Genomic DNA, 26,200 nt, shown 5'->3' with positions numbered 1-26,200 from the left:
CTATTTTCTCCGTAAATCCACCGTAAATCGTAAATTGAGTTTTCAGTTGTAATTGGAAAAGAATGGATAAGCTTATTGCGTAACTTGTTGTGTGTATTTTAATTTTTTTTTGTAATCCCCCACCCCGCCCTCTGTGTTCGAAGAAGTCTTGCCACCGTTCAAGCTTAATTGGTCATTGCATTGGCATGTGATAATGAGCTTACACAAGCTTTCTCCTTTTTTTCTCGGTTGCTATACCAGATTGGAAACAAATTGTCGCTTCTCCTTGTCATGATTCAGTGACGATCATAATTATCATTCTGACAACTTCGATGACTCATACTTGCGCCCTCTACGACGATTGCAGGATAGCAAATATGGCGATGGGTGGCTACAGCTGAGGTGTTTTGAACGTGATTTAGGATGTTACAAGAAACGGTGCAAATTGTTTTCGATAAAATGTTGTCGTAAGAGAGCTAAGGTGAGTACACCTATGAATTTCTAGCTATACTCTTCGTACTGCGACCGTATATCGAAAGGATATCTCACCTGTGAGGTGTATGACATCACCTTCACAGTTCACGTACAGTGGAACCTCGCCCAGAGCTAGAGTTGTAAATAGTACGCTAGAATAAACGGTCCATGGCATTTGCAGAAGTCTTTCCATGCCATTTCACGAATGGGGTACATATTTATTGTACACAGTAGTAAACTAAATGATTTGTCGACGAAAGAAATTTTCTGAAACCGAACAGGTGTCAATATTTCGGTTTGCAGGCTAAATGACGTAATTTGAAGGCAAAGTCGATTGTTTTTAGCTGACGGGTGCGGTGTGTACGTAAGCTTGCTGGTACTTGGAACTGTTTTGGGTGTCTCCGTATTTGTTTTGTCGAGGGCGGTATATGTTTACTTTCGTGTTGGTGATGATATCGTGTGAAGTTTGTGCACATTAACGTAACCGTAATATGTAAAGTAAACAAAAATGTTTTCATGTGTCTTTCCGCAGTCACAAGCACAAGGTATGCAATGTCAGCAGAATGGATCACAGTCTAGTCGCCTGTGGGCTTAGCCCATGAATATGTTTTTTTAATTTTTTTTTATATATAAAATGCTAAAGTGAACAATAGCTCATAAGATGTGACCAGGTCATACACAGATATAAGCAGCAAAGCACTATATAAGTAAATCTCATGAGCCAAAGCAATGGTTCACAGCAGCTTAGGAGTACATTAGAGAATCTTCTGTTTCTTTAGGGTGTTGAAAGATGTTTGTGCACATGGCTCTTGAAGGACTGAGCACCATTATCACTGATCACTCCAACTATATTGTCAGGGAGTCCATTCCAGACATGGACTGCAGTGTGGATGAAAGTGTTATTATACTATTAGTGATAATTAATTCAATGGCCATTAATTAAACCCAATGTAATGATACATGATAAATTTTTGACCTAGTCTCCTGACAGGCTCCCGTTACTCAGCATGTTCCAGACTGGCACCTGTCACCAACACTACACGATTCTGACAGGCAAGACATCGACGTTTTATGACAGCAATTTGGGCGAGTTTAAGTACCCAGTTACCTTAGAAAATGATTGTTCCATCCTTGAAGTAATTATACTGTCAGTACAATTACTCCAAGTTCCAATACATTAAATAATGTGTGTGATGTATCATGTATTCCAAACAAACCTAAACGAGTTCAGATGTATGCTGGACTGTGACTGATATCCACGATGAACACTTCAACCATACATTCAAACTCCTACATACAATTACAAACCCACAAATCCATTAATGAGGCACTATACATGCAACGTCTGAATATTATGACAGCAGTTCTTACATCAATGAATTTAGTTATCAAAAAAGGATACAAGTATTATGCATGTAGAAATGTGTGTCAGAGGTTTTTGTGCCGGAAGTCGTATGTACTGTCACACAGCATGTTAATGACCTTTGACCTAGGTTCACACCTGTCTTAGGTCGTTATGTTTGTGAGAATTAGAAATGCTTAATTATCTAATGGCGCTACATACTTCACTAGTTTTATGCATTCAAGGATATGCAGGGGCATTCATTTTCAAAGGTAACCAACATGTTTGTATTCCAAAAACATAAAATTGAGGCCACAAAATCCTGGTCTGTCAACAACATCCATTGTGTGATAGGTACCTGTCAATAAAACATCTGTAAATTTTTCACCTGAATCATAAAATATGATTCTAACATGTGAGTGTGTAATCTCCAAGTAAATGTCTTGGGCTAGACTGTCGACAGTCGCTCGCGCCTTTTTTTCCTCCGTTTTATCTAAACTCCGATCCGGCGCAACACTAGTCTAATCGCAAACTGATATCGAGGGCCGAAGGCCCGAGCAAGTCGCTCGGGCCTTTGGCCCTCGACCATTCGGGCCTTCGGCCCTCAATATCAGTTTGCGATTATACTAGTGTTGCGCCGGATCGGAGTTTAGATAAAACGTAGGAAAAAAAGGCGCGAGCGACTGTCGACAGTCTAGTCTTGGGCATAAAAAGTACTGTAAACGTGGAAATGTTTGCGTAAGATTTATTTTCGCTAATTTCCCTACAAAACAAAAACGCGAAAACAAGTAGTAGCGAAAATATATATTTCTGCATAATGCAATGTACCAGTATGGTTATTAGTGAAAATTAATCTTTGTGAACTACATGAAGACTGTAAAATCGCAAAATTTTCTAGTCGTGAAAATATGCAGGTTTACAGTATTACCTTATATAGATAATTCACAATTACACTCAGATATTAATTCAAACCAATTTCAACTACTGTAGTCCCCCTTACTTAGAGTGGCCATATGGATGAGGATTGGGTATTTATTCTTAACTTTTGATTTTGAATTTTAAATCAATTTTATCATGGCTTCCTTCTTGTATGCGGAAGAGTATTGACCAAGTCTGTGTTTGTAACTCAATACACTGCAAAAAGCTAAAAAAAAAATATGTGTAAAAAGTTTGTTATTGTACGTACAGTAACAAAGATTTTACACATTTTGCATTTTATTAAGTTATAAACAAGCCCTTGATGTATGTTGTTTCATTAATTATTCAAGAAGCCGTGATAAAATTGTGTTATAAATTAAACATATAAAATAAATACCTAATCCTCACTGTTATTAGGCCAAGAAAAGAAATTTTTGGGTTCTGGTTACCCGGCCCCCACCTAGTTTTTCATGCCAACTCTTTTTTTTTTACGCATTCAAGGAAGAAAAAAAATTAGCGAAAATTGTGAAATCTTGCAAGAAATAGTGGATGCGGAAACTGACATCAGTGAACCTAAAAAGACAATATAAAACTATTCTTCCAATCTGTAATGGCTGTACATCTGATGGGAAGAAACCAATAACACAAAGACCATATGGAAAACAACGGAAAACATAACTAACTGAACTAGACCTCACATATGAAAAAAAAAATATCAAAAATATCAAAAAAATTTTTACCTACTTCACTTATTCTAAAATTTAGTGTCAACGGAACCACACATTTTTTTATTTGGCCTTACGTTTACTTGTATTTAAATTCATCGTTGTTTTGTTTGTTTATTTGTTCATTTATAAATCTATGTATATTTGTTATGAATGTGTCCTTTCTTTGTTTACAGGATATTAATATACAGACAAGTGAGAGACAATGTTAAATGCAACGTCATCATGCATGACCTATTTGCACAAGTGTTGGCACAACGAGACCTCACCAGAGCTGGCGATCTCTTCTCTATAGAGGATAAAGACATTGTCAACGATCTGTCTGAAGTCTTGAATAAAATTCAAGAAATTTCATCGTCCCCAGATTACCTTCAAAATGATAATGACCAGTCGGTGGTTGAAATCTGTATCACCAGGGTAACGACAGCAATCAGGTAATTTGAAGACAAGTAACTTCCTGCTTTTATTTGTAGGCAGACAGACAGACAGACAGACAGACAGACAGACAGACAGACAGACAGACCGACAGACAGACAGTCACAAGACTGTTTTACAAGGGAATGGAAAATCTGGTAATGGAGAGAGGGGCATACTTGTAAACTGACTTAGAATTCCATACCTTTAACACACACACACGTACCGGTACATACATACATACATACATACATACATACATGCGTACGTACGTACGTACGTACGTACATACATACATACATACATACATACATACATACATACATACATACATACATACATACATACATACATACATACATACATACATACATACATACATACATACATACATACATACATACATACATACATACATACATACATACATACATACATACATACATACATACATACATACATACATACATACATACATACATACATACATACATACATACATACATACATACATACATACATACATACATACATACATACATACATACATACATACATACTGTACCATGATTGTACATGCATACATACATACATACATACGTACGTACATACATACATACATACATACATACATACATACATACATACATACATACATACATACATACATACATACATACATACATACATACATACATACATACATACATACATACATACATACATACATACATACATACATACATACATACATACTGACCATGATTGTACATGCATACACACATACATGTTCACATAAATGATATTTATATTGTTTTATTTTTTACCAATTTGTAGAGAGACTGACTCAATAGAACAACATGCAGCAGCCTTGGTGTTGCTATGGCAATCTTGTTTACAATACAACTTGAAACCTAGCAACAGAGATGAAGATCCTCCACATGCCAAGATAGCTTCTGACATCATGAGTTGTCTGTTTATGGTAAGGAAGACAGTTATAGTATATCATCTCCTAATAACACAAAATTTAATATAAACCGGATGGTCTCAACAAAACTCTATGACCAGCATTCGACCTAATACCAGAGCATCGTCAGGTCATTTCCCAATATTTATCTTTATTCAGCCATAGAAAATACGAGAGGCTTTGTCACTACAAGTAAAAAACAAAATGGCGCCAATGGTGTTGTAGCACAACTGTTCAATTTATGTGATAATTTTAAGAAATGTTTATTCACATGCTAATCCAACCCAGTTGTTGCCTATGTACATGTAATATACACCATCATGTTACTGTAACTATGTGCGATATCTTAGTTCCTGGGTGACTAATATTTGTCATTTACAAAAAAATGTTTATCTATTTGCCTAATAGTTCAATCAATCAATCAATCAATCAATCAGCAAAGTTTATATAGCGCCAAAATCCAAAAACATTGTTTTGCTCTATGACGTTCAATGGCTAAACCACACTGTATGCTTTGGAGAATAAGTGCGTTTTCAGTTTTCTTTTGAAAGTTTCCAAGTTTGGAGATTCTCTGATGTCGAGTGGTAGTACGTTCCATAGTTTAGGCGCAGCATATGAAAATGCACGGCCACCATATGTGATGGTTTTGTAGGTTGTAGATGTTAAAAGTTTCTTGGTGGATGAACGGAGTGTACGAGTTGGAATATAGGGCTGGAGCAGATCACTGATGTATGCAGGAGTCTGGTTGTAAATAGCCTTGAAAATTAACAGCAAAATTTTGTAGTCAATCCTGAGACGAACTGGTAACCAATGGAGATGGGTGAGAACTGGGGTGATCGGTGCAAATTTCCTGGTGCATGTGATTATTCTTGCTGCAGTATTTTGAGCTCGTTGTAATAGGCCTATTGTGTTGTCTGGGAGTCCATAGAGAAGTGAATTACAATAGTCAAGTTTGGCTGTCAAAGTCGCATGTATTAATGTTTGGCATGTTTCATTAGTGAGGTAGCGTCGTATGGATCCAATCCGGCAGAGATGGTTGTAGATTGATTTGCAAGTGTACGTAATGTGCTGACTGAACATGTGATTGTCGTCAAAGATCATGCCGATATTGCGAGCAGATGAAACGGGTATGATGGAAGAAGAACCAATGTTGACACTGTTGAGTGGAGCAGGTGCACAGTTGAATTTGGAGCGGATCAAAAGGACTTCTGTTTTATTGTCGTTGAGCTGGAGTTTATTGTGAGTCATCCATTCCTTGATGTCATGGATACATGTTTCGACTGAGGACAAGGCTACAGGAGAGTCACGATGAGAAAATGAAAGATAAAGTTCGTGGTCATCTGCATACTGGTGAAAGTTAAGATCATGCTTGTGAATTAAATTTCCTAATGGAGCAATGTAGATAGTGAACAAAAGAGGGCCTAGGACAGAGCCCTGTGGCACTCCAAAACTGAGTTCTGATTGTTCACTGACGATATCGTTGATTTTGACAGATTGGTCCCTTTGCATTAAGTATGAGTTGAACCATTTGAGTGCAACATCGTTGATACCAAGATGAGAGAGTCTCTGAAGTAATATCTTGTGATCAATAGTATCGAATGCAGCAGAGAGATCGAGGAGAATGAGTAGAACATAATTGCCAGAGTCCAAGGATGAACAAATGTCATTGTGTACTTTCAGGAGGGCAGTTTCTGTACTGTGAAATTTCCTGTATGCTGATTGAAGTGGTTGCTGGAGCGAGTTTTCTTTGAGGTAGTCGGTGATTTGAACAGCGATGATCTTCTCAAGTACTTTGGAAAGAAATGGCAGATTGGAAACAGGTCGGTAATTCTTGAGAATGTTGAAGTCCAGTGAAGGTTTCTTGAGGAGTGGAGTGACGACTGCTGACTTGAATAGCTGTGGAACTGTACCAGTGTGAAGAGACAGGTTGACAGTTTTTGTAATAAATGGATGTAGAGGATCGAGACATTTCTTGAGAAGTGACGTTGGAATTGGGTCCAGACAGCATGATTTTGATGGCGAGTTGATTATAATTTTCCTGACATCTTCTGTTCGGACGGACTTGAATTGCGATAATTTGGATTTACTCTGGATTTCGAAGTTGCTGTGTTGACTGGTTGATGTATTCGAGTTGAGGTTGTGACGTATGTGACGTATGTCGGTGATTTTCTTGATGAAGTACTGGCTGAATTGTTGTGTGAGATCGAGAATAGAAGTATGGGTTGGTAGAGAAGTTGGCTTATTGAAGAGTGATGAGATGGCTCTGAACAGTGTTCTCTGGTTATCCTCATTGTCTTTTATTCGGTTGGTGTAATAGTTACATTTAGCTTGACGAATTAGCGTGTTGACATGACGACATTTATCTTTATAGATTTGCAGGTGTACCTCCAGTTTAGTAGTGCGCCATTTGCGTTCTGCTGACCTTCGTTGTTGTTTTGCCTGGCGTATTTCAGTGCTGTACCATTTAGTGTTTGGTCTAGTGGTTTCGATGCGTTTCTTGAGGGGTGCATGTTGATCAAGAAGACTGGAGAGATGTTTGTTGTAGGTGGCTATAGCTGAATGCACGTCACTTAGAGGCTGATGAAATTCAGGTATGGTGATGATATTACTGGAGAAAACATCGGTGTCAATGGACGAGATGGAGCGATACATGACTTGACGTTTCTGAAGTGGTGGTTTCTGTAGTTTGACTTTGGCATGGACAGGACTGTGATCAGAAAGAGTTGGATGATGGACATCTATGGAATCGATGATAGACTCAGAATTTGTGATGATCAAATCCAGGATATGACCACGGATATGAGTTGAAGACTGTACCCATTGTTTCAGGCCGCAGGAGTCTATAGCAAGAGTGAATTTCTTTGTGTCATTATTTTGTGGGTCATCAATGTGGAGGTTGAAATCACCAACAATAAACAAGTGGCTGTCACATGAACTGAACTGTTCAAGAAGAATACCAAACTCTGATAGGAATTGTTATGTAGTTAATTTATTCTTCTTGTTTGGTGGTGGGCGATATAATATGATCAGTTTGATTGAGATACCATGGTATGAAAGAGTAGCTAGTGTTGCCTCGAAGGATTTGAAATTTAATGGTTTCAATGAAGACAGTTTCATCACTGATTTGTAAACAAGAGCAGCACCACCGCCAGATGAGGTATTGCGAGGTGTTTGACAAAATGAGTATCCTGTAGGAGTGCATTCGTTGATGACATGGCTATTTGTGTCTTTCAACCAGGTTTCAGTCATAGCTAATAAATCAATGTTCTGTTCTGTGATGTAATCGCCAACTTCAGTTGCTTTGTTGCAAATTGACCTAACATTCCAGATTGTAAGATGGAGATTGGTATGTCTGAGTATTGGCTTACATTGGTGACTTGTTGATGAATCTGAAGGAAACTGGTTATTGTTGGGTAGAATGTGTTGATGCAGGTGTGGAGCAGTTAAGGTGAATTTCTGCTTACGAGTGCCTGCCCTGACACCACGATGAGTTGCTGGTCTTGCTTGCAGATTGCAGGACTTGATCACATTCCAGACTGGTGTTGACAGTCTTTCATTGGATGATTCTTTGTTCAGCAGGTGTAGCATCTCACTGGAGTATTGCATAGTGGTGAATGCAGCAATCAACAGCAGTGTTGTCACAAGGGGAATGTTCATCATTATCATACAATTAGCATAGTTATCATACAATTGGCATTAGAAAAGAATCCACTTGTAGAACAATAGCAGTGCAGAACTTCAGTGACAGCAAAGTTAGAGGAGTCACTATTTTCCAGAAAGGAAAATCGAGGAAATCTAGTCAGCAAATGTCCAAACTAGGTTGAAATGTACAGAGTTCTGGTCAGTAAACATTCATAAAGCATCTGTAATGAAATCAGGCTCCTCTAGTTGTACCCAGTTATTAGTTGTTACTCTTGTAGTTGAGCCTTTGGTTTACTAAGATAGACACAAACTAAAACTATTGTCACAGCATGTTGATACAACAGTGATAAGCTATTGAATGGACATTGGTTTAATTATAGTCTCAGTAGGGAGGCATCGCAGAGTTTCATTGACAGAGTTCAATAAACTTGTAGTGTACTGTTTTGTGACTTCCAATGTTTACACTATCTTGATCACATGGTGATTAGAATTGCACAACAGAGGAACCACTATCACCCACTTGTGTAATCTACCACATTGAAGACTAATAGATTTAGTTTGTGTCTATCTTAGTAAACCAAAGGCTGGATTACCAGAGTAGTGTGGGGTTTTTCTTCGCGGAAAGTTTCCATAACAATCCTTACGAGCAAACATCAAAATCTCTGAAATATAAGATGTAAGATACAAATTACATTATACAATTGTACCTGTGTGTTTGGTCATTCTTTGTCTTCTAACAAACTATGCTTCTTATGTTGTAGAGCTACTCAAAGAAAGCAGTGATGGAATTGGCAGTCCCAGTAGCCGTCATGTTCCTACAACAGGGAAACAAAGACATCACAAGAAATATGTCAAGTTATCTTTCCTTGGTTGCCATAGAGAGTGCTAGTCTCCTTGCCATGCATACAACACCCATCATTGACAGCATTGTTAAAGGTAGGTATCTACCATATAAGGTCTAAAAAATAATTGTTTAGTTCCGGTTACCTGTCACCACCTAGTTTTTCACTGCTGACCCTAAACTTTTTTTTACATATTCGAGAAAAAATAATAAAATTGCAAATTTGATTATCAAGCGTAGAAATTTATTTTGAGCCATGATTTAAGTCTATCCTGTTTGTCAAAATTCTTTTACAAGTTAATAAATTTGTAAAATGTTTTTGTTTATTTACAGGAAACCGATCACTAACACGGATCCTACCACAGATCTACGCAGAGGAACCCAAACCAATTAATGAACATGTCTCCGAGTTGGTGTTGCTACTGCCAGAATGTGACAGCTCAGAAGTCAACAATTTACTTCAGTTGATAGGATTGGTGGCAAAACAGGATGCTCAGGTATGGTCAACTTTTCAATCCTTACAACAACAACAACCCCCCCCCCCCCCCCCCCCCACATTGACTATTTTGTGTCCTTTTAGCCACTCCCACCTCCTAGATAATGCCATTACAATGTGTTCCGTCTGTCTGTCCGACATCATTTCTCTGAAATGCAATATGCGACTTCTATCAAACCTTGGACAAATATGACATTTCGATATGAATACAATGTGAGAACGGTTTTACATAATCGTTATTTAAAATGATGTCTCAAGTTGAACTGTTATGTAAGGCTGAACAATTATATATCATTCCCTTATATATTTCTTGTTCAACCAAGGAAAATATGAGTGACTTATGGGGCCTTGTCACTACAAGTCGATAGGCAAGTAGTGACAAAACCCTTAGGTCAACGAGTGTTTTCCACCTGAATGAAGAAAAGTTATTGGGGGTAATATAATACATACTCTGCAAGCATAATTTATGAAAAATTGAAAAAACTAATGGCAATTAGAAATTTTTTGACTTTTAAGTTTTATTATGAGCACTGCAAACTCAGTGCTGTAGACACCAGTGTTTTTGCTAAGGGCAGTAAGTACCAGTAGGTAAAATCTACCATGGTTCCCATGTCATTTTACCTGGGTTCCCAAACAAAACTCTATGGGGAAACACTGCCATTTTCACCCCTTTCTCCCTTTCTGATACCGGGGTTCCCCAACCTTAGCAAAAACACTGGACGCAAGTTGTCATAACATAGAACAATCAGGGTATAAAGACCTATATTTTGTATGTGAACACATTCAACCTGGCTTGTGTTGGAATAATCCTTGTATCAACTTTCTTTCCATACAGTTACTAGAAGCCCATGTGAGTACACTTGCACAGCATTTGAAAACTAACAGTACATCTCAGGCAGTATTGACAGCATTTGTTGACATGGCCTCCACCAATGCAGCTACCTTGTCAAGCTGTTTGCCAGCTTTGAAAGACGCTGTAAGGGACCAATCATCTCTGATGAGCCTTGCTGCTAAAGTGTTTGGAGCTGTAGGCAGATTGAATCAGGTATAGCATATTGTCATATGTTACTATACTAAATATACTGTTAGCAAATTTAAACTTGTAGACACAAACTAAAACTATTGTTGTTGCATGTAGTAGGTTACACACATGGCCTTGGTTATGTGGATTTACCCTGTAATCACCCTGTAAAGGTCAAGATCAGTATCTATCTATATCTGTTTGGAAACTGGAGACTGTCTCACAATTGAGAAAAAATCCTCCAGGGTGGGTGGTCACATGCATGTACACACTTTGTTGGTTATAGTCATTCGGATCACAGAGTGATGACGACGCAGATTTAAATGTAGTTAAATGTAGGATAAAAACTATTCATTTAGTTAGGTTTCTGCCCCCCCCCCCCCCCCCCCCTTAACAACTTGATTAGCCAAAATTAAAAATAATGTTTCAGACAGCACAATCAATTTCAAATCAGTATGTCGTAGTATGAATACACAGCCAGTATGTAGTGAGGAAAATAGAATTCTTTTGTTGACACGCTACTGTATTTTAGTGCCATACATTTACTATATCTGAAAATATTTCCATTTCTCAATTTTGAAATTTTCTAGAAATATTTGTATTTAGAGGTACAGAACAGATTCATTAAATGTAAAATTGTGTTTATAGGACGAGAACTAAAACTCTCCCACCCCTAAGCAAAATAATTTAATTTTGTATCCTACATTGAACTATTGATCATCTCACCCCCTAACCAAGATAGTGCAAACATTAGAAGTCCCCCAAAATTCACTGCAATTGCCAAGAAACACCAAATTAAAAGTCTTCTCACCCCATTGTTACAGAATTTCTTTCAAACTGTATCCACTATCTACCTGGATTTTATGAATAATGGTGACGAGACTAAGTTCATCGTAATTATGTCAAGTATAGATAAAACTATTATAGTGACGACTGCAAAATTCATAATAGATTGTTTCAGGATCAGGGACAGTATTTGATTGACTTTTTGTTTTGCATTGTAATCTTTATATATATTTATTTCTCAGCTGATTTGTGCTTTTGGCTCACATGACCTCCTTTATTTGTTCTTATGTATTTCTGTAACCCTCCTTTGGGAATAAACGGAGGTACGTGTACATACATGTTCCGTTATTGGAATTAAGAAAGACTTGATAAGTTAATTGTTCTAGCAGTAAATATCCATGACTATTTATCTGAAGGTAATAAGCACTTACAAGTCAAAACTATTCATTGTTCATTTAATACATAATTTATGTGAATTTAATATGCAATATTCTCTCTTTCTTTTGACCAGGAATATGGCAAAGAGTGCATTGCCTTCCTTGTTTCCCAGCTATCAGCCGTAGACCACACTACCTTGCCAGCTGTCTTAATAGAAATCAAAAGCATTGGAGACCAGTACCCAAGCCTGCTGGGAGTTCATTTGATGGCAATCAGTAAACAGGGTGAAAGTTCATCCACAGCAGCTAGAATGATAGTTCAGCAACTCAAAGATGACATAGCAAAGTTGTAAGTGCAATTATTAATGTGTGTGTGTGTGTGTGTGTGTGTGTGTGTGTGTGTGTGTGTGTGTGTGTGTGTGTGTGTGTGTGTTTAATAGTGTGTGTGTACCTGTGTGTTACATAGTCAATTGTGTACATTTACATGGGTACATGCCATTGATTATCTGTAAATGTATTTTCAGATTTGTCCTGCATGTCTGAACAATCTCTCCTAAGACCAAAAAAATAAATTGTTTCTGGTCAGTGCACGCATCACTTAAATACCCCTGCGTCGGTCTTTTTTTTGTGTGTGTGTTTGTCCAGCCCTTGCAGTCTGCAGGTCCGTGGGGAAACACAAAAATAACCCTCCTTACTTCAATGAAGATAACTGCAGAGCCAAGCAAATGACATACCCCACATACACACTTGCTATAAAGTACTAGATAAAGAGAACAGTAACTGCCATACATTGTAGATTCAGTTACAGGTTTGTTGAGAATTAAAAAAACAAACAAAGTGCGTCATCGCACCATTTTAGACAAACTGTCCTGACCAGAAACAATTCTTTTTTTTGGCCTAAAATGAATAACTTTCAGTGGACCAATTGAAACAATAGAGAGAATAAAGTGAGTGATGGCAATAATTTGTAAATGTATTTTTTTTTACAATTTGGTTCTGAAATGATTCAACAAATCTCTTTTTTCTATTCATTTTCTACAGTGGACCAATTGAAGCAATCGAAAAGGAACCAGGAAGCCCTACAACAAGTGAAGCCATGTCACAAACAGATGAAATAGGGGATTTTAAACCCATCAACCTAGATCCTGCAAAGGAAAACGAGGCTCAAAATAATGAAAAAGGCAGTACTCTTAAGGCATCTCAGTCTGCCACAAGTCTTAAGAAAAGCCAAGAACTTGCTCAAGACACTTCGTCTACAGAAAAACACACATCCACTGTTACCACGACGACCACAGGCAGTTTTATCTCAGAAAGTGCAATGAATTCAACTCACCCTGAAGTGAAAGAAATGGATACAAACAATAAAGCTGAGGCTACCAACCTTTCTAGCACAGGTAGCCTTAACAACATGCCAGAACGACCACCAAGTCGTAGCAGCTTGTCACCTAGCAACAGTAGCCAGACAACCAAAGTGTTGCAGAGGAAACTTAGTCGGGATGAAAAACATATGAAAGCTACTCTGAGGATGGATGGTCTCCAGGCCAGTGGAAAGAGTAAAAACAGAGACAGTAGTATTCAGCAATACTTAGCACATAGACACAAAGAAATCACTTCCTATATGGATTCTACTAGACCTAAGATACCTGTACCATATGTCTGCATAGTTGAAGGTAAGAATAGTTCTGGGGATACTTTCATTATAGGAAGGTGGTAGGGACAATTCCGGGGATACTCCCCTAGGAAGGTGGTAGGGACACTCCCAGGGGATATTCTCATAGGAAAATGGTAGGGACATTCCCAGGGGATACTCCCGTAGGAAGGTGGTAGGGACACTCCTGGGGATACTCTCCTAGGAAGGTGGTAGGGACACTCCTGGGGATACTCCCCTAGGAAGGTGGTAGGGACACTCCCCTAGGAAGGTGGTAGGGACACTCCCAGGGGATACTCTCCTAGGAAGGTGGTAGGGACAATCCCACCAGGGGATACTCTCCTAGGAAAGAGGTAGGGACACTCCCAGGGGATACTCTCGTAGGAAGGTGGTAGGGACATTCCCAGGGGATACTCCCGTAGGAAGGTGGTAGGGACAATCCCACCAGGGGATACTCTCCTAGGAAGGAGGTAGGGACACTTCCAGGGTATACTCTCCTAGGAAGGTGGTAGGGACACTCCTGGGGATACTCCCCTAGGAAAGAGGTAGGGACACTTCCAGGGGATACTCTCCTAGGAAGGTGGTAGGGACACTCCTGGGGATACTCCCCTAGGAAAGAGGTAGGGACACTTCCAGGGGATACTCTCCTGGGAAGGTGGTAGAGACAATCACAGAGGGTACTCCCCTAGGAAGGGGGTAAGGACAATCCCTGGGGATACTCTCCTATGCAGATGGTAAGGATAGTCCCGAGGGATACTCTTGTAGGAAGGTGGTAGAGACAATCCCAGGGGATAGTTTCTTAGGAAGCCACTGAATAGTAACTTAAAACACGCTGTGTAATGGAACTCTTTATTTGCTTGATAATGAAAAGTTGTACAATTTTTTTTTATTGGGGGGGGGGGGGCATCCTAAAATGTACAGCCATTAAAGAAACAGTTCAAGGTGTAATGATAAGAGATAGTGAAGCCATACTATACAAGATGCAATGATACAGGTACATTTTGCCATGACCTTTGACCTATTAACCTTTGACATTGTATATGATTTATTTTACAGAGGGTTATGGTTCTCGAAGCATTGGTAGATTAGAATTTTACTGTAACAGGAAAGGATCTCACTGCCTGTTTAACAAAACTCCGTTTGTGATATCAACTCGTACACTTCAACCCTGGGTTCATCTCATGTTCTTAGAGGTTCAGGTAAGGCATTTATTTATTTTTTCATTTATTTATTTAACTTCGTCAAAAGTCATGTAGTCCACACAGGTGACGAACATCTATAAACGTGGATCCCAAAACAAATATACATAGAAATAAAAGACAACCAGTAAAACCTACAGATACAATACAAGATAAATGAAAACTCCTACAATTACATTCAACCACACTTTATACAATGACAAACTGACACCCAGGTACAGGGATTTTGCACAATGACAAACTGACACCCAGATACCGGGATTTTGCACAATGACAAACTGACACCCAGATACAGGGATTTTGTACAATGACAAACTGACACCCATGTACAGGGATTTTCATGATCCAACTTGTTCACAAGTAGCTCATGGAAATGGTTTGCAATCAGAGTATTAAAATGGCCATTAAGGAGATTTGGTGCTACATGTATGTGATGTGGCCAAATATAGAATCTATAGAGACATTTGGTTGACTGATAGACTTGTCCAACAAGCGATTCTGTGAATTAGATAGCATGCTATGTGATGGCCAAATAGAGCATGGACATTTGGTTGACTGATGGCTTGTCCAACATGCGATTCTCTAAATTTTGCTACCACATATGCATATTTGGTTCTTTTATATAACACACAGAACTCAGCTGGTTATGTCAAAGCCACGTTCTTACCATATGTGTCGTTTCTGTCATTTTCAGGCCAGTTCGTCTACGCCCGTGTCTTTGGACGATGATGCAGTACAGAACCTCAAAGCATGCTGGGAGCAACAGAAGAAAGGTGGTCCCATTCCATTTACAAGACTCATCACACAGCCATTTCCTGTTCTCAAAGTACGTGAATTCGGGAGTTTCATTCTATTCAGTCAATATTTACACAGCATATGTGTAAATTTCATCTTCTGGATTATGTGTAGATGCATCACCACAGGATGGCATTTATCAGAAAGGTCTATTAGAAATGAGTGCTAGGTGATGTAATTTATTGGAAAGGTCTAGTAGAGACAAGTGCTAGGTGATGGCAGTTATTGGAAAGGTCTATTAGAGACATGGAAAGAGGAAATCATTTGATAGAGGGCGCCATCCATCAGAGTGATCCATCACATACACATTTAGGAGGTTACATGTGTATGGTAACAGAAGTTACAAAATTGTCAGAAAGGTCCATTAAAATGAACATTCTTTTCTTTCTCTTTTCAGAGTCAGGAACACATGATTGATGAGTTAACAGATGTAAGTTACTTTGACGTTTTCTGTTTCAATAAAGACACAGAATCATGGTTGTGTTTTCTCTGCAATAATCCAGACAAGGCCACAGGTGAGTAAAATTCAAAATCTCCCCTTTCTCAATGGAATGATCCAGCCTTCAGCATGCAAACTAGGGGGCCATACTAATGTTTTCTAAAAGAAGGGGAACGTGCATATATACCTCAGTTATAAACTTGTTGACCTCTGTTGAGAGGGACTCTTTAGATGGGTTTTATCTATCTGTATGTGGGCCCATGCAAATGTACATTTGCAGCCATGTGTACTCGGTAAGTGGGTGGTGGGTGATGGGTGGTACATTATGGTAAAAAAATTCATAGAATATCTTACGTTGTACTCTGAGTTTGTTTTGGTAACTCATTCAACTTGGTTATACTTTTATACCAAGTATTTATTTTCACCCTTAACAAGTACCAGTAGGGAATCCTGGTATTATATGGCAGGGAAACTCAGGTAGATTTTAACTACTTGCTACTTCCCTTAACAAAATACTGGCAGGAAACCCTGATAAAATGGCAAGGGAACTCGGGTAGATTTACTACTACCCTTAACAAAACATTGGCAGGGAACCCTGAGAATATTGGGACGGAAACTCGCATAGATTTTACCTTAGTACTTGCATGTACCAACCTTAACAAAAACACTGGTAGGAAACCTTGTAAAATGGAAGGGAAACTCGGGTAGATTTTACCTACTTACTACCCTTAACAAAAACACTGATAGGGAACCTTGTAAAATGGAAGGGGAACTCAGATAGATTTTACCTGCTCTACTGCCCTCAATGATAACTCTGATGTTTATATTGTTTTTTTCTATTTTAGGCTATCTCCATGAAGGTCAACCGATGATTGAAGGATGTCTTAAGGAGAAGAAAGTAAGATGGAAACTATTTAAGAGATGGAAAACAAGATATTTTACACTAGCCGGGGAACAACTTGTAGGCAGCAAGAGTAAATCTGTAAGTATTGAAAACTTACTGGCACCTCATAACCTCTTTTTTGGTACTAAATTGTAATATTTGTTGTGGAGAGTGATAACTATTTCTAAGGTTAGACAGACCATCAGTTAAGGGGCTTCTCAGTCCTGAAGGCGTGCTGGTCTGTCATTTATAATTATCAGTATTGATATTCATGAGGTAAATCAGTATTAGATAATAATTGCATTGTGTCCCTATTTACTGGCTAGATGTCCCTAGTCATTGGCAAGGTGTGTGTGGCCCTAGTTACTGACTAGGTGTCTGTGCCCCTAGTTACTGGCTAGACCTCTGTGTTCCCTAGTCACTGGCCAGGTGTGTGTGGCCCTAGTTACTGGCGAGGTGTCTATGTCCCCACCAGACCTCTGTGCCCCTAGTTACTGGCTAGGCCTCAGTGTCCCTAGTTACTGGCTTATGTGTTCATGCTGTGAGACCCCAAGACACGTGTGTGAATGGGACAACTGCTGACTTTAAACAAAATGAATCAAGCATTCTCTTTAATTAGATGTACACATAGACAGAGATCCAAGTCAGACCTTGTTGAAGGCTCTAGTCAATCTTTCTATCTCATATAATACCATTAAATAACAATAATAATAATAATATAATAGTAATATTTCTCTTCATATTTTTTTCTATTAATACAACTTTTGATAAGAATAATTACTTATTGATATTAATATGCTTGCAGTGGAATATTATAATCTACTGATGTCTAAGGTTTCCACTTACTTTTAGGGGGGATATGTCAGACATCTTTCATATCAGTAAAAAACATTGAACCAATCACCAGTGTGTTGTTAGTGAGAAATAACTTTATTCTTTGTCAAATTACAAAAAAAAGTTGGTCGGAAATTACTATATATCAGTTGCACATCAGAATTGGCTGCCATTCACCCCCTTTTCCTGCAGAATGGAATGGTCCTATAAAAATGTTTTGAACTAGATGTTTCAAGATATTATACGTTATCCTCCTGTTTACAAAAAGATATACATGAAACTTGTAATAGATTTGTGAAACTTGGTTAAAATGAATCAAACATCAAAATTTACTGCAAATATACATAAAGCGCCATCATTTAAATTCTTTGTTTTGTCATCTCTGTTTGGGTATGTTTGTTGATAGATTTAGAAAAAACAAACAAAATTTAGTTTTGCTCAAAATTTCCATGCAAGGCCAATTTTTCATAATATTATAAATGGAAAGACCGTTCAAATATATTCAGAACAACTACCTATATTTCTAGTAGTTGTTTAAGTCAATCAAACTTTGCACTGAGACATTTATATTTCACCAGTGTAGTAGACTTAGGTACAAACAGAGAATGAATCAACAGAAAAGTGAATTTTAAATTTGGGGGTTGACATGCAAATATTGTTTTCTTTTTCGGTGTTTGTTTTTTCCCCGTCTCCGGGAAGGTTTTGGGAATATTTAAGGACAGGAAACCAAGTATTTAATTGGTGGAGCTTAGCTGTAGTTTTGTTAAAAATAGTGTTACATATTAAATTGTTAAAAATGCTAATTGTCTACATTTGACAAATTCTGAGAAAATGTAACAGGAACCAAAAAGTCTGTGCTGGTAATAGTTTTTGTTTTACACACTGGTATTGGAATTGTTTTTTTTATTGTCAGTCCTCTTTTGTATAAATCCCCCCCCCCCCCCTCTCCTCAAAATGCATGTCACCTATGTTGTGACGTCAATAGCCATATTGTTGATAACTGATATAGAAATAGGTAAGTTGTAAAAATCCAGTCAAAACATGGCAGCCGAAAGTATGTAATTTTAATACCAGATAGTTAAAACATTTTTATTGCTAAGGGGCAAGATCATTATTGTTCAATGTAGGATAATAAAGCTAAATTCTTTTAGTTAGACCTCAGACTCCCACCCATCCCTTCTTACTAAATTGGCCAAAATTGAAATTGTTTCAGACTACACAATCGATTTCAAATCAGTGTGTAGTGCTATGAATACAAAGTCAGTATGTAGTGAGGAAAAAAAATAGTTCTTTTGTTGACACTTTACTTCATTTTAGAGTCATGCATTTACTAAGAGTGAAATTCTTCTATTTCTGAATTTGACGACATTTTTTAGAAATATCGGTATTTTTATTCGTATTCGAAGGTACAAAACAGATCCATTTAAAGTAAGATCGTTTTTGTAGGATGAGAACCAAAATGGTTCAAAACCCTTACCCCAAAGTAAAATTTTTTAGTTTTTTATCCTACATTTTAACCATTGATCTCGCCCCTAACTTTGGGAGGAAATACGAATATTATAAGATTTAATTAAAATTTATCCAAAAAGATAGTTTCTTGACAAATGTGATCTTACAAATTGCTAACAACATCCTTCTGTCATGTCTCCATAGCAACCATTTTATTGTCAGTTGTCAACCGTTTTACCCACAATACCCACAACATTCTATCATTTGACTTCCTACAACTTGTCAAAAAATGTTGTTTAAAATTTAAAAAGCGTGAAATTCTTGCTTGCTGTAAAGAAATATATAGCTTTTCATTTACTTGTCTTGCATGGCAATATTGTAAATTTGCTTTGAACAACCATACTGCACACACAAAAATATCATAAATTCAGCTGTAAGCAATGTACTTGCATGTCCTCTTCATCTTTCATTCTTGTAAAAATACAGCTTTTTTGATAGAAAGAAAGAAAGAATGAAAATGTTAAATAGATGTTGATAAATTACTAGTATTGGTTTCAAAGTTAGTCCCCAAGTTTACTGCACTTGTGGAAGTGTACAGTAAATTACTAGTACTTGAAGATTTTACAATCTTATCACAGTTGGATACTGACAAGCAGTCAATGCATTTTCCTGAATGAATAGACAACTTTACAGAAGAAGTAGTCCAAGTCTTTTCAGAGATAAAAGCTCCTCAATTTTGTGTTTAAATGAGTCCTTGCACTTGTTCAAAGTAGAATTACTTATTATCGTAGTAGCAATATCATTCAAAAATACATGGGACTAGTATTTTCAGACAAGGCAACTACTAAGTGTGTGCACCCTGGTGTTTAGTTATGATATTATCTCCAAAGTGTTAGTGTACACTGTAACTTCAACAGTGTCTGTCACTATTGTAGCATATGTAGAAACAAAGATGGAAACCAATACAAGTAATCTAACAATATCTCTGAACACAGTTTCTTTATTTTGTCATAAAAGCTGCAATTTCCTTTCCAATTTCATATTCATTCCTTCAAAGTAAAAATATAGTATATTTTATTTAAGATATTGCATGTCATATTGGTATAGATTCATATCCATGGAAACTAATCTATATTTTAAAATGTCAATTTCCTATTTCATTTTTTCATTGCCTAATAAGCAGGCCGAAATAGAACAGGTATGACTATATATACTTGTACATTAACTTTTTGTCATTAATTCTACTTTTTGTACGGAAATTTTGTAGTTCTGTCTTATGCTTAATTAGCCTGGCGAGTTTCTGTCTAACATTCTAATTCGATGGTTTGAATGAGTTCTCCTGCAAGCTAAGATGCTTTCTCTGTATTGAAATGCCTAGGCAAGTTTTCAAATCACTCAAAAATGCAGCCTTCTGTCACTATTAAAGCAGGACGTGCCTTATTAGATGAAATTATGAAATTACTCCAACCTCTCAAAACTTCTGCCATATGGAAGCATGTTCCTGGTCCTTTTGAAATGATAAAAGAAATTTGATGGTTCATCATCATATTTTCAAAGAAATCGACAAATTTTATTTTCCCATTGAATACATTTGCTGTATTGGGCAGCCATGTTGGATTCTAAAATGTTTAATTTTAAGATTGTTTTTAGCTCTAGATCTATTTAAAAAATTTCCATGGTGAGCCCAGATTTTTTTTCTTGATTTCATCTGAGAGTGGGTTGGAGTTTTCATGAATAAAGTAACAGCAAACTTTTATTTCTGAAATGCATTCTACATTCGGTATCTTTCACTGCAAAGAGCATAGAACACATAGTCATATTTTCAAATGCGACTAGACTATGCATCTTTAAAGGCTCAATAGCTATAACTATAAATTTGTTATCTTGCTTTAAAAAAGTCAAATTTCACCTGAAGACTTGAGTCATAAAGTCATGATATACTTCAGGAAGAAGGTGCCTTAAGAACAAATTTCTTTGGAAATCAAAGTTACAGCTTTGAATCTTTTGTAGCTTTAATAACCTAAGTCTTTGCAAATGAAAGTTTGTTCTCGGTCCCTTTGAATTATAGAAATTTGGTTGTTTACTGCCTTAGTTTCAAGGAAATCATCAGTCTGTTAGACTGTTACTTTCTCATAGAGTTGCAACAATCAATAGATGCTAAGCTAGTACTCAGATATCGATGTATAGGCTACCGTTAACCATCTTATTCAGATAAATATGTTGTCTGACATTCATCCACCATGTAGATGACATATCCGTGATGTGGTCACAAGGACCTACTTTTAGAAATATTCTTATTGCATGATTCTGTAATCTTTGAAGTGTACGAATGTTTCTGCTTGATTTAGGAAATCAAAAACAAACTGGTTGGATTACCGTATCATGAAACATAACTACATTTGTTTGTACGTTTACAAGTAAATTTGCTGGAATACAGATGTAATGAGACAAGCACACACACTCTCATACATGCAAAAAAACAAACCGGTTAAAAGTTTATTTTTATGTTCACTTTTCAGAGCAAACCAGGTATGCCGATTGATCTCAATAAGATTCAGAGTGTAAAGACGTTACGTAAGAGAGACCGCAGCATTCCACGGGCGTTTGAGATCTTCACCAATGAAAAGACGTATGTGTTGAAACCAAAAGATGGACAGAATGCAGAACAGTGGGTACAGTGTCTGACATTAGCAATGAGACACCATGCAAGTAAAAGTGGAATATAGAAGAATCGTTCCAGAGGGGTGTGTATGCAGAGTTTTATATTCTTGCTGCCTATATTCTCCATACTTTTTAAAATATATAATTTAGGTATATTGTGAAACTATAAAAAGTAAATATCGACACACACACACACTTTTAACTGCCTTTTAATCATACAACACCAGGCCAACCATGTTAGGGCGAGATATATAGTTCAATGTAGGATGAAAAGCTAAACTAATTTTTGCTAGAGTAACTGCATGGCACTAAACAAAAGAACAATTTTTCCTTAACTACATAATGATTTGAAATTGATAGTCGTGCCTGAAACATTTTCAATTTTGGCCAATTTAGGTGGAAGGAAGGGGGGGGGGGGGTTTAACTAAAAGAGTTTAGTGTTTTATCCTATGTTGAACTATTGATCTCGCCCCTTACAGTGCTTCCAATCGAAGTATGAACGATGAAGTACTGCAACATATTGATACATTACTAAACTTGCCCTGATTCATTTATATAGATTTAGCGATAGGAGTTGCAACATTGCTTACTCAGTGGCAAGGTTGAATACTAGTTTATTCATTGTTGCAAATAAATAGCAAGATGTAAAGTGATTTGTTAAATTGAATTTATCAGTTATGATGCACACAAGTGTAGCACATCTTTGATCTGACCCTACTAAATTCTGTACAAAGACCTACTTTGTAATGTATCAATATGTTGCGATTTGAAAAACGCATTCCATCAAACTCCTTCACTTTAGAACTTATGAAATGACCAGGCGTAATAAGTTGAAAGACTGACATTTTATTACAAGTAGGTAAAATCTATTTTACACAACACATGAATCCATCTGAAGTTTATTATCTACTATACATATGCTCACTTCTTAGACTTTAGCATTGTTTTAATACTATAGAAGCAATTCCCATCTGTAAATAGTAAAGATTTCTCCTTTATAAAAAATCAAGGGATTTCAATTTCACAATTGTTCATATCTGAAATGGAAACGTCTTGTTTTAGAGTTGTATACTTTAGCATACATTTAAATAGTACAAGCAACAAATGGACCAATGCCTTGTTAACTGTTTTTCCAAAATGGCTGCCTCTGACACTGGAATTAACTTTAGATGTTGACACAGCTTCAGAAGCATCAACAAGGTATGTGTGGGGCACAAGCTGAGTTTATATGTTTTGGGATGTAATTTTTGATTCCATATTTAAAAGGTACTCAAAGTATTCTGCTGCCTGAAGCATAACCTTGTATTAAAGTGATAATGTTTAGGAAATTTCTACCATGTAATTAACAATGTTAACACTATGCTAGAATAGTTTGAAATATTTTCACGTGAGTGTAATTTATAAAGCTTATAAAGTCAGCTTGTGCCACTTTAATAATTAGTAAACATGTTGTCAATGGCAACCAGCAATCAAGTTAAATGTGTTTAGGATCTGAGATGAACAGTAGTGGAATTATGACCCCATGATTATTCACGATGATAAAACATTATGAAGCAGAGTTTTTACAAGACAGCCATTCTTATCTATTTCTTAAAGTAAGGTTGAACTAAGTCTTGTAAAAACTGAACAAGAACATCATTTTGTACCCCAATCAAGCTATGGTTTTTTAGAATATAACTCAAAATTATCATCTTGGCACAAAAATAACATGCATTATTTTTTAAGTCCTTCGAAGGGAGACTATTATAGTCACAGCAGCCATATTTGTAGTTAAAAATCAATGCATAACTCAAAAAACTGTACTAAATAGAGAATCCATTTGATTGTTTACCCATATTATCAGGTGCAAAATCCTAGTCATAGTACCAGTTCCTTTTAAATCATGCCTCCATACAGTCGGTAGTCTTTGAGGTCTGTATGTTTGTTGCTGCAGTACCTTAAATGAAGAAAGAAAAGTTAGGAAATAGGGTTAGCTGATTGTGTGAATATTGAAAGTGAAAGTCAACTCATTAATATATCTATACATATATATATTGTATCAACATCTCTAAACTTAACTCAAATTCCTTGTAGTACAGTATTATTTTAAACTTGATGTGTAGCAAATGACCTTAGCATTAAGTTTTGATTAGCTGCCAAGGGTTCTCAATAATGATTGGTTATTGATAGTCATGTGACATATACTCAGGGGTGAGATCAATAATTCCGAAAATTGCACAATCAATATCAGTTAAGTATTTAGCCAGTACGTAGTGAGGAAAAAACTAAACTAGTTCTTTTGTTGACACTGTATTGTAGCGAAAATTCTTCCATTTCTCAATTTGATATTTTTAAAGAAATATTTCTATTTAGGGGTACAAAAAATCCATTGAAAGTAGGATGAGAACTAAAATGGCTCAAACCCACCACCCCCAAAGTAAAAAGAATTTAGTCTTTTATCCTACATTGAAATATTGATCTCACCCCCTTATTGGTTTATTGTTAGCACAGGGAGTCCAGGAACCGTGTTACAACCAAAGAGAGTGTAGTTTGTATGGATGAGTATATAAAATTCCTGGGCTCCCTGTGATTGGTTGGAAATGATCAGATGACACCATTGTGACCTTTAACCTGATCAGTTACCTTATGACAGATTTGATTCTCTTAGTGACCTTTGAACCTTGTCAAAGGACAGATGTGACACTAACTCACTTATTGGTCCAATCAAATCAGATAACACCATCGTGACCTTTCACCCCTGAACTATGTAGATTACTTTTACACATGATAATCTGTTGTTGTATATTTAATTTTTTGACTTTAATATTTACCAGTATCTATATGTATAAAATGATTTTAGTTTTCCGAGGAATCTCTAGTTTAAATTCCTATATATATTGCCTTTAACATTCCAATACTATTTTAATTTTAATTTCCACTGAACCAAGAATTCTATGTATATGTTGCAATGATAAGAGAAACTGTGCAAAATTTGGGTAATTTTGAAGTCTATGTTATTGATTTAGTGTGAAAATTTGGTTATATTCATGTATATAGTAGTTCTTTTTTGTGGGTTTTATTTTTGTAATCTTGATTGCAGCATTGCTGTATTCTCCCCATTCAGTACTTTAGATTTCAAAAAATAAAGAGAGAAGTACAGCTCATTACATTAAACTGAGGTATTCAAGCTGTGGTTATTTTTTTCATTCCCTGAGTAAGAGTGATCAAATCTTGCCCAAAAGTCAGTGTTGCAGCCAGCCTTTTGAAAGAGTGGGACATAGTGTCCCGAGACTTTCATTTTTCGGGGACATTATAAAAAAAAAAGAAACAGTGCCATTGTAGCACAACTGTACACTTTAAAAAAAATATTTACCCATATGCTGATCCATACTAGATATTTGCTGAAATATTATGCAGTTGTCTATCCAACCCTGTTGTTATCTATGCAATATGCATGATCATTTGGTTGTTGCTATAATAGGCATGGTAATGTTGCTAAACATATTTGCATACAATTTTAGTGTAGGTCATCTATAATGGGTCAGGTCCAAAAAAACCTCTCTGGCTGCAACACTGTATGTGTATGTGTGTATAATTTCAATATAAATTGTAAATACCGTACTGGATCTTCATAATTCTTGGGATTAATCCGTATAGCTCCCTGGATTAGCTCTCCTCTCTTTAATCCAGCAGACACATCCTCCTTGGAAAGGTAAGACTCAAACGGCTGAAAGGATGGCAAGACAGAGAGATATATTATGAATATGTTATTGTAGATTGTTATACATTGATATACATGTACTTTATAAGTGGCTTGTGGTAGCCATGATGGGTATTATCAGATCACTTGTGCAAAGAACTTGCATGTTATGTTGTTTTGACTGTAGTATGCACGCACCTATGGCATTACTTTGTCCTCATGCACTGTACAATATCTTACCCACAACTCTCTCTGACTGGTATGCTCGGAAATTCCTTATTGTATAACTTCTTCAGTAACCCACATTTGTCAACGTTTAGGGAATCAAAAATAAAGTTCTAAATTTTGCATAAAATGTGCTAACAACTAAATGAAACATGTACTGTGAATAAAACACTTTTCAATGTCAAAGTATCAATAACTTGGGTAGACAGTGTGTATGATGAGTTTTAGTATGTAAATTTCTTTTGTCATACCTATTCAAATAAATCTATATCTTTGGCAAAGTCATAACAAGTGCATATATTTTCCTTAGTTTTGTAGAAAATATTCTGCATGTCTTTCAAGAAAATCTGTAGACAAATTTCTAAAATTGCTACTCCTACAATAAATCATTGATACCAGAACCAAT

General features: G+C 36.7%; 1 protein-coding gene across 2 annotated transcripts; it reads left to right on the top strand.

Annotated features, from left to right (window-relative positions):
• Positions 1-254: 254 nt before the first annotated feature.
• LOC144451406 (ventricular zone-expressed PH domain-containing protein 1-like) lies at positions 255-22,271 on the top strand. 2 transcript variants are annotated; one of them, XM_078142236.1, is made up of 14 exons: positions 255-460; positions 3,615-3,872; positions 4,690-4,834; positions 9,223-9,397; positions 9,636-9,799; positions 10,634-10,843; positions 12,117-12,331; positions 13,024-13,652; positions 14,687-14,829; positions 15,524-15,655; positions 16,022-16,139; positions 16,909-17,045; positions 20,410-20,427; positions 21,749-22,271. In XM_078142236.1, the coding sequence occupies exons 2-14, from the start codon at positions 3,664-3,666 to the stop codon at positions 21,953-21,955; spliced, it is 2,502 nt and encodes an 833-aa protein (XP_077998362.1). In that variant the 5' UTR covers positions 255-460; positions 3,615-3,663; the 3' UTR covers positions 21,956-22,271. The 2 variants fall into 2 exon arrangements, with proteins under 2 accessions (XP_077998362.1, XP_077998363.1); XM_078142237.1 differs by lacking the exon at positions 20,410-20,427.
• Positions 22,272-26,200: the final 3,929 nt, after the last annotated feature.

The sequence above is a fragment of the Glandiceps talaboti genome, chromosome 21 (genome assembly GCF_964340395.1).
Source record: "Glandiceps talaboti chromosome 21, keGlaTala1.1, whole genome shotgun sequence".
Classification (NCBI taxonomy): Eukaryota; Metazoa; Hemichordata; class Enteropneusta; family Spengelidae; genus Glandiceps; species Glandiceps talaboti.
The sequence above is the reverse complement of the archived record's forward strand: the minus strand, read 5'-3'. Positions and strand labels throughout refer to the sequence as shown.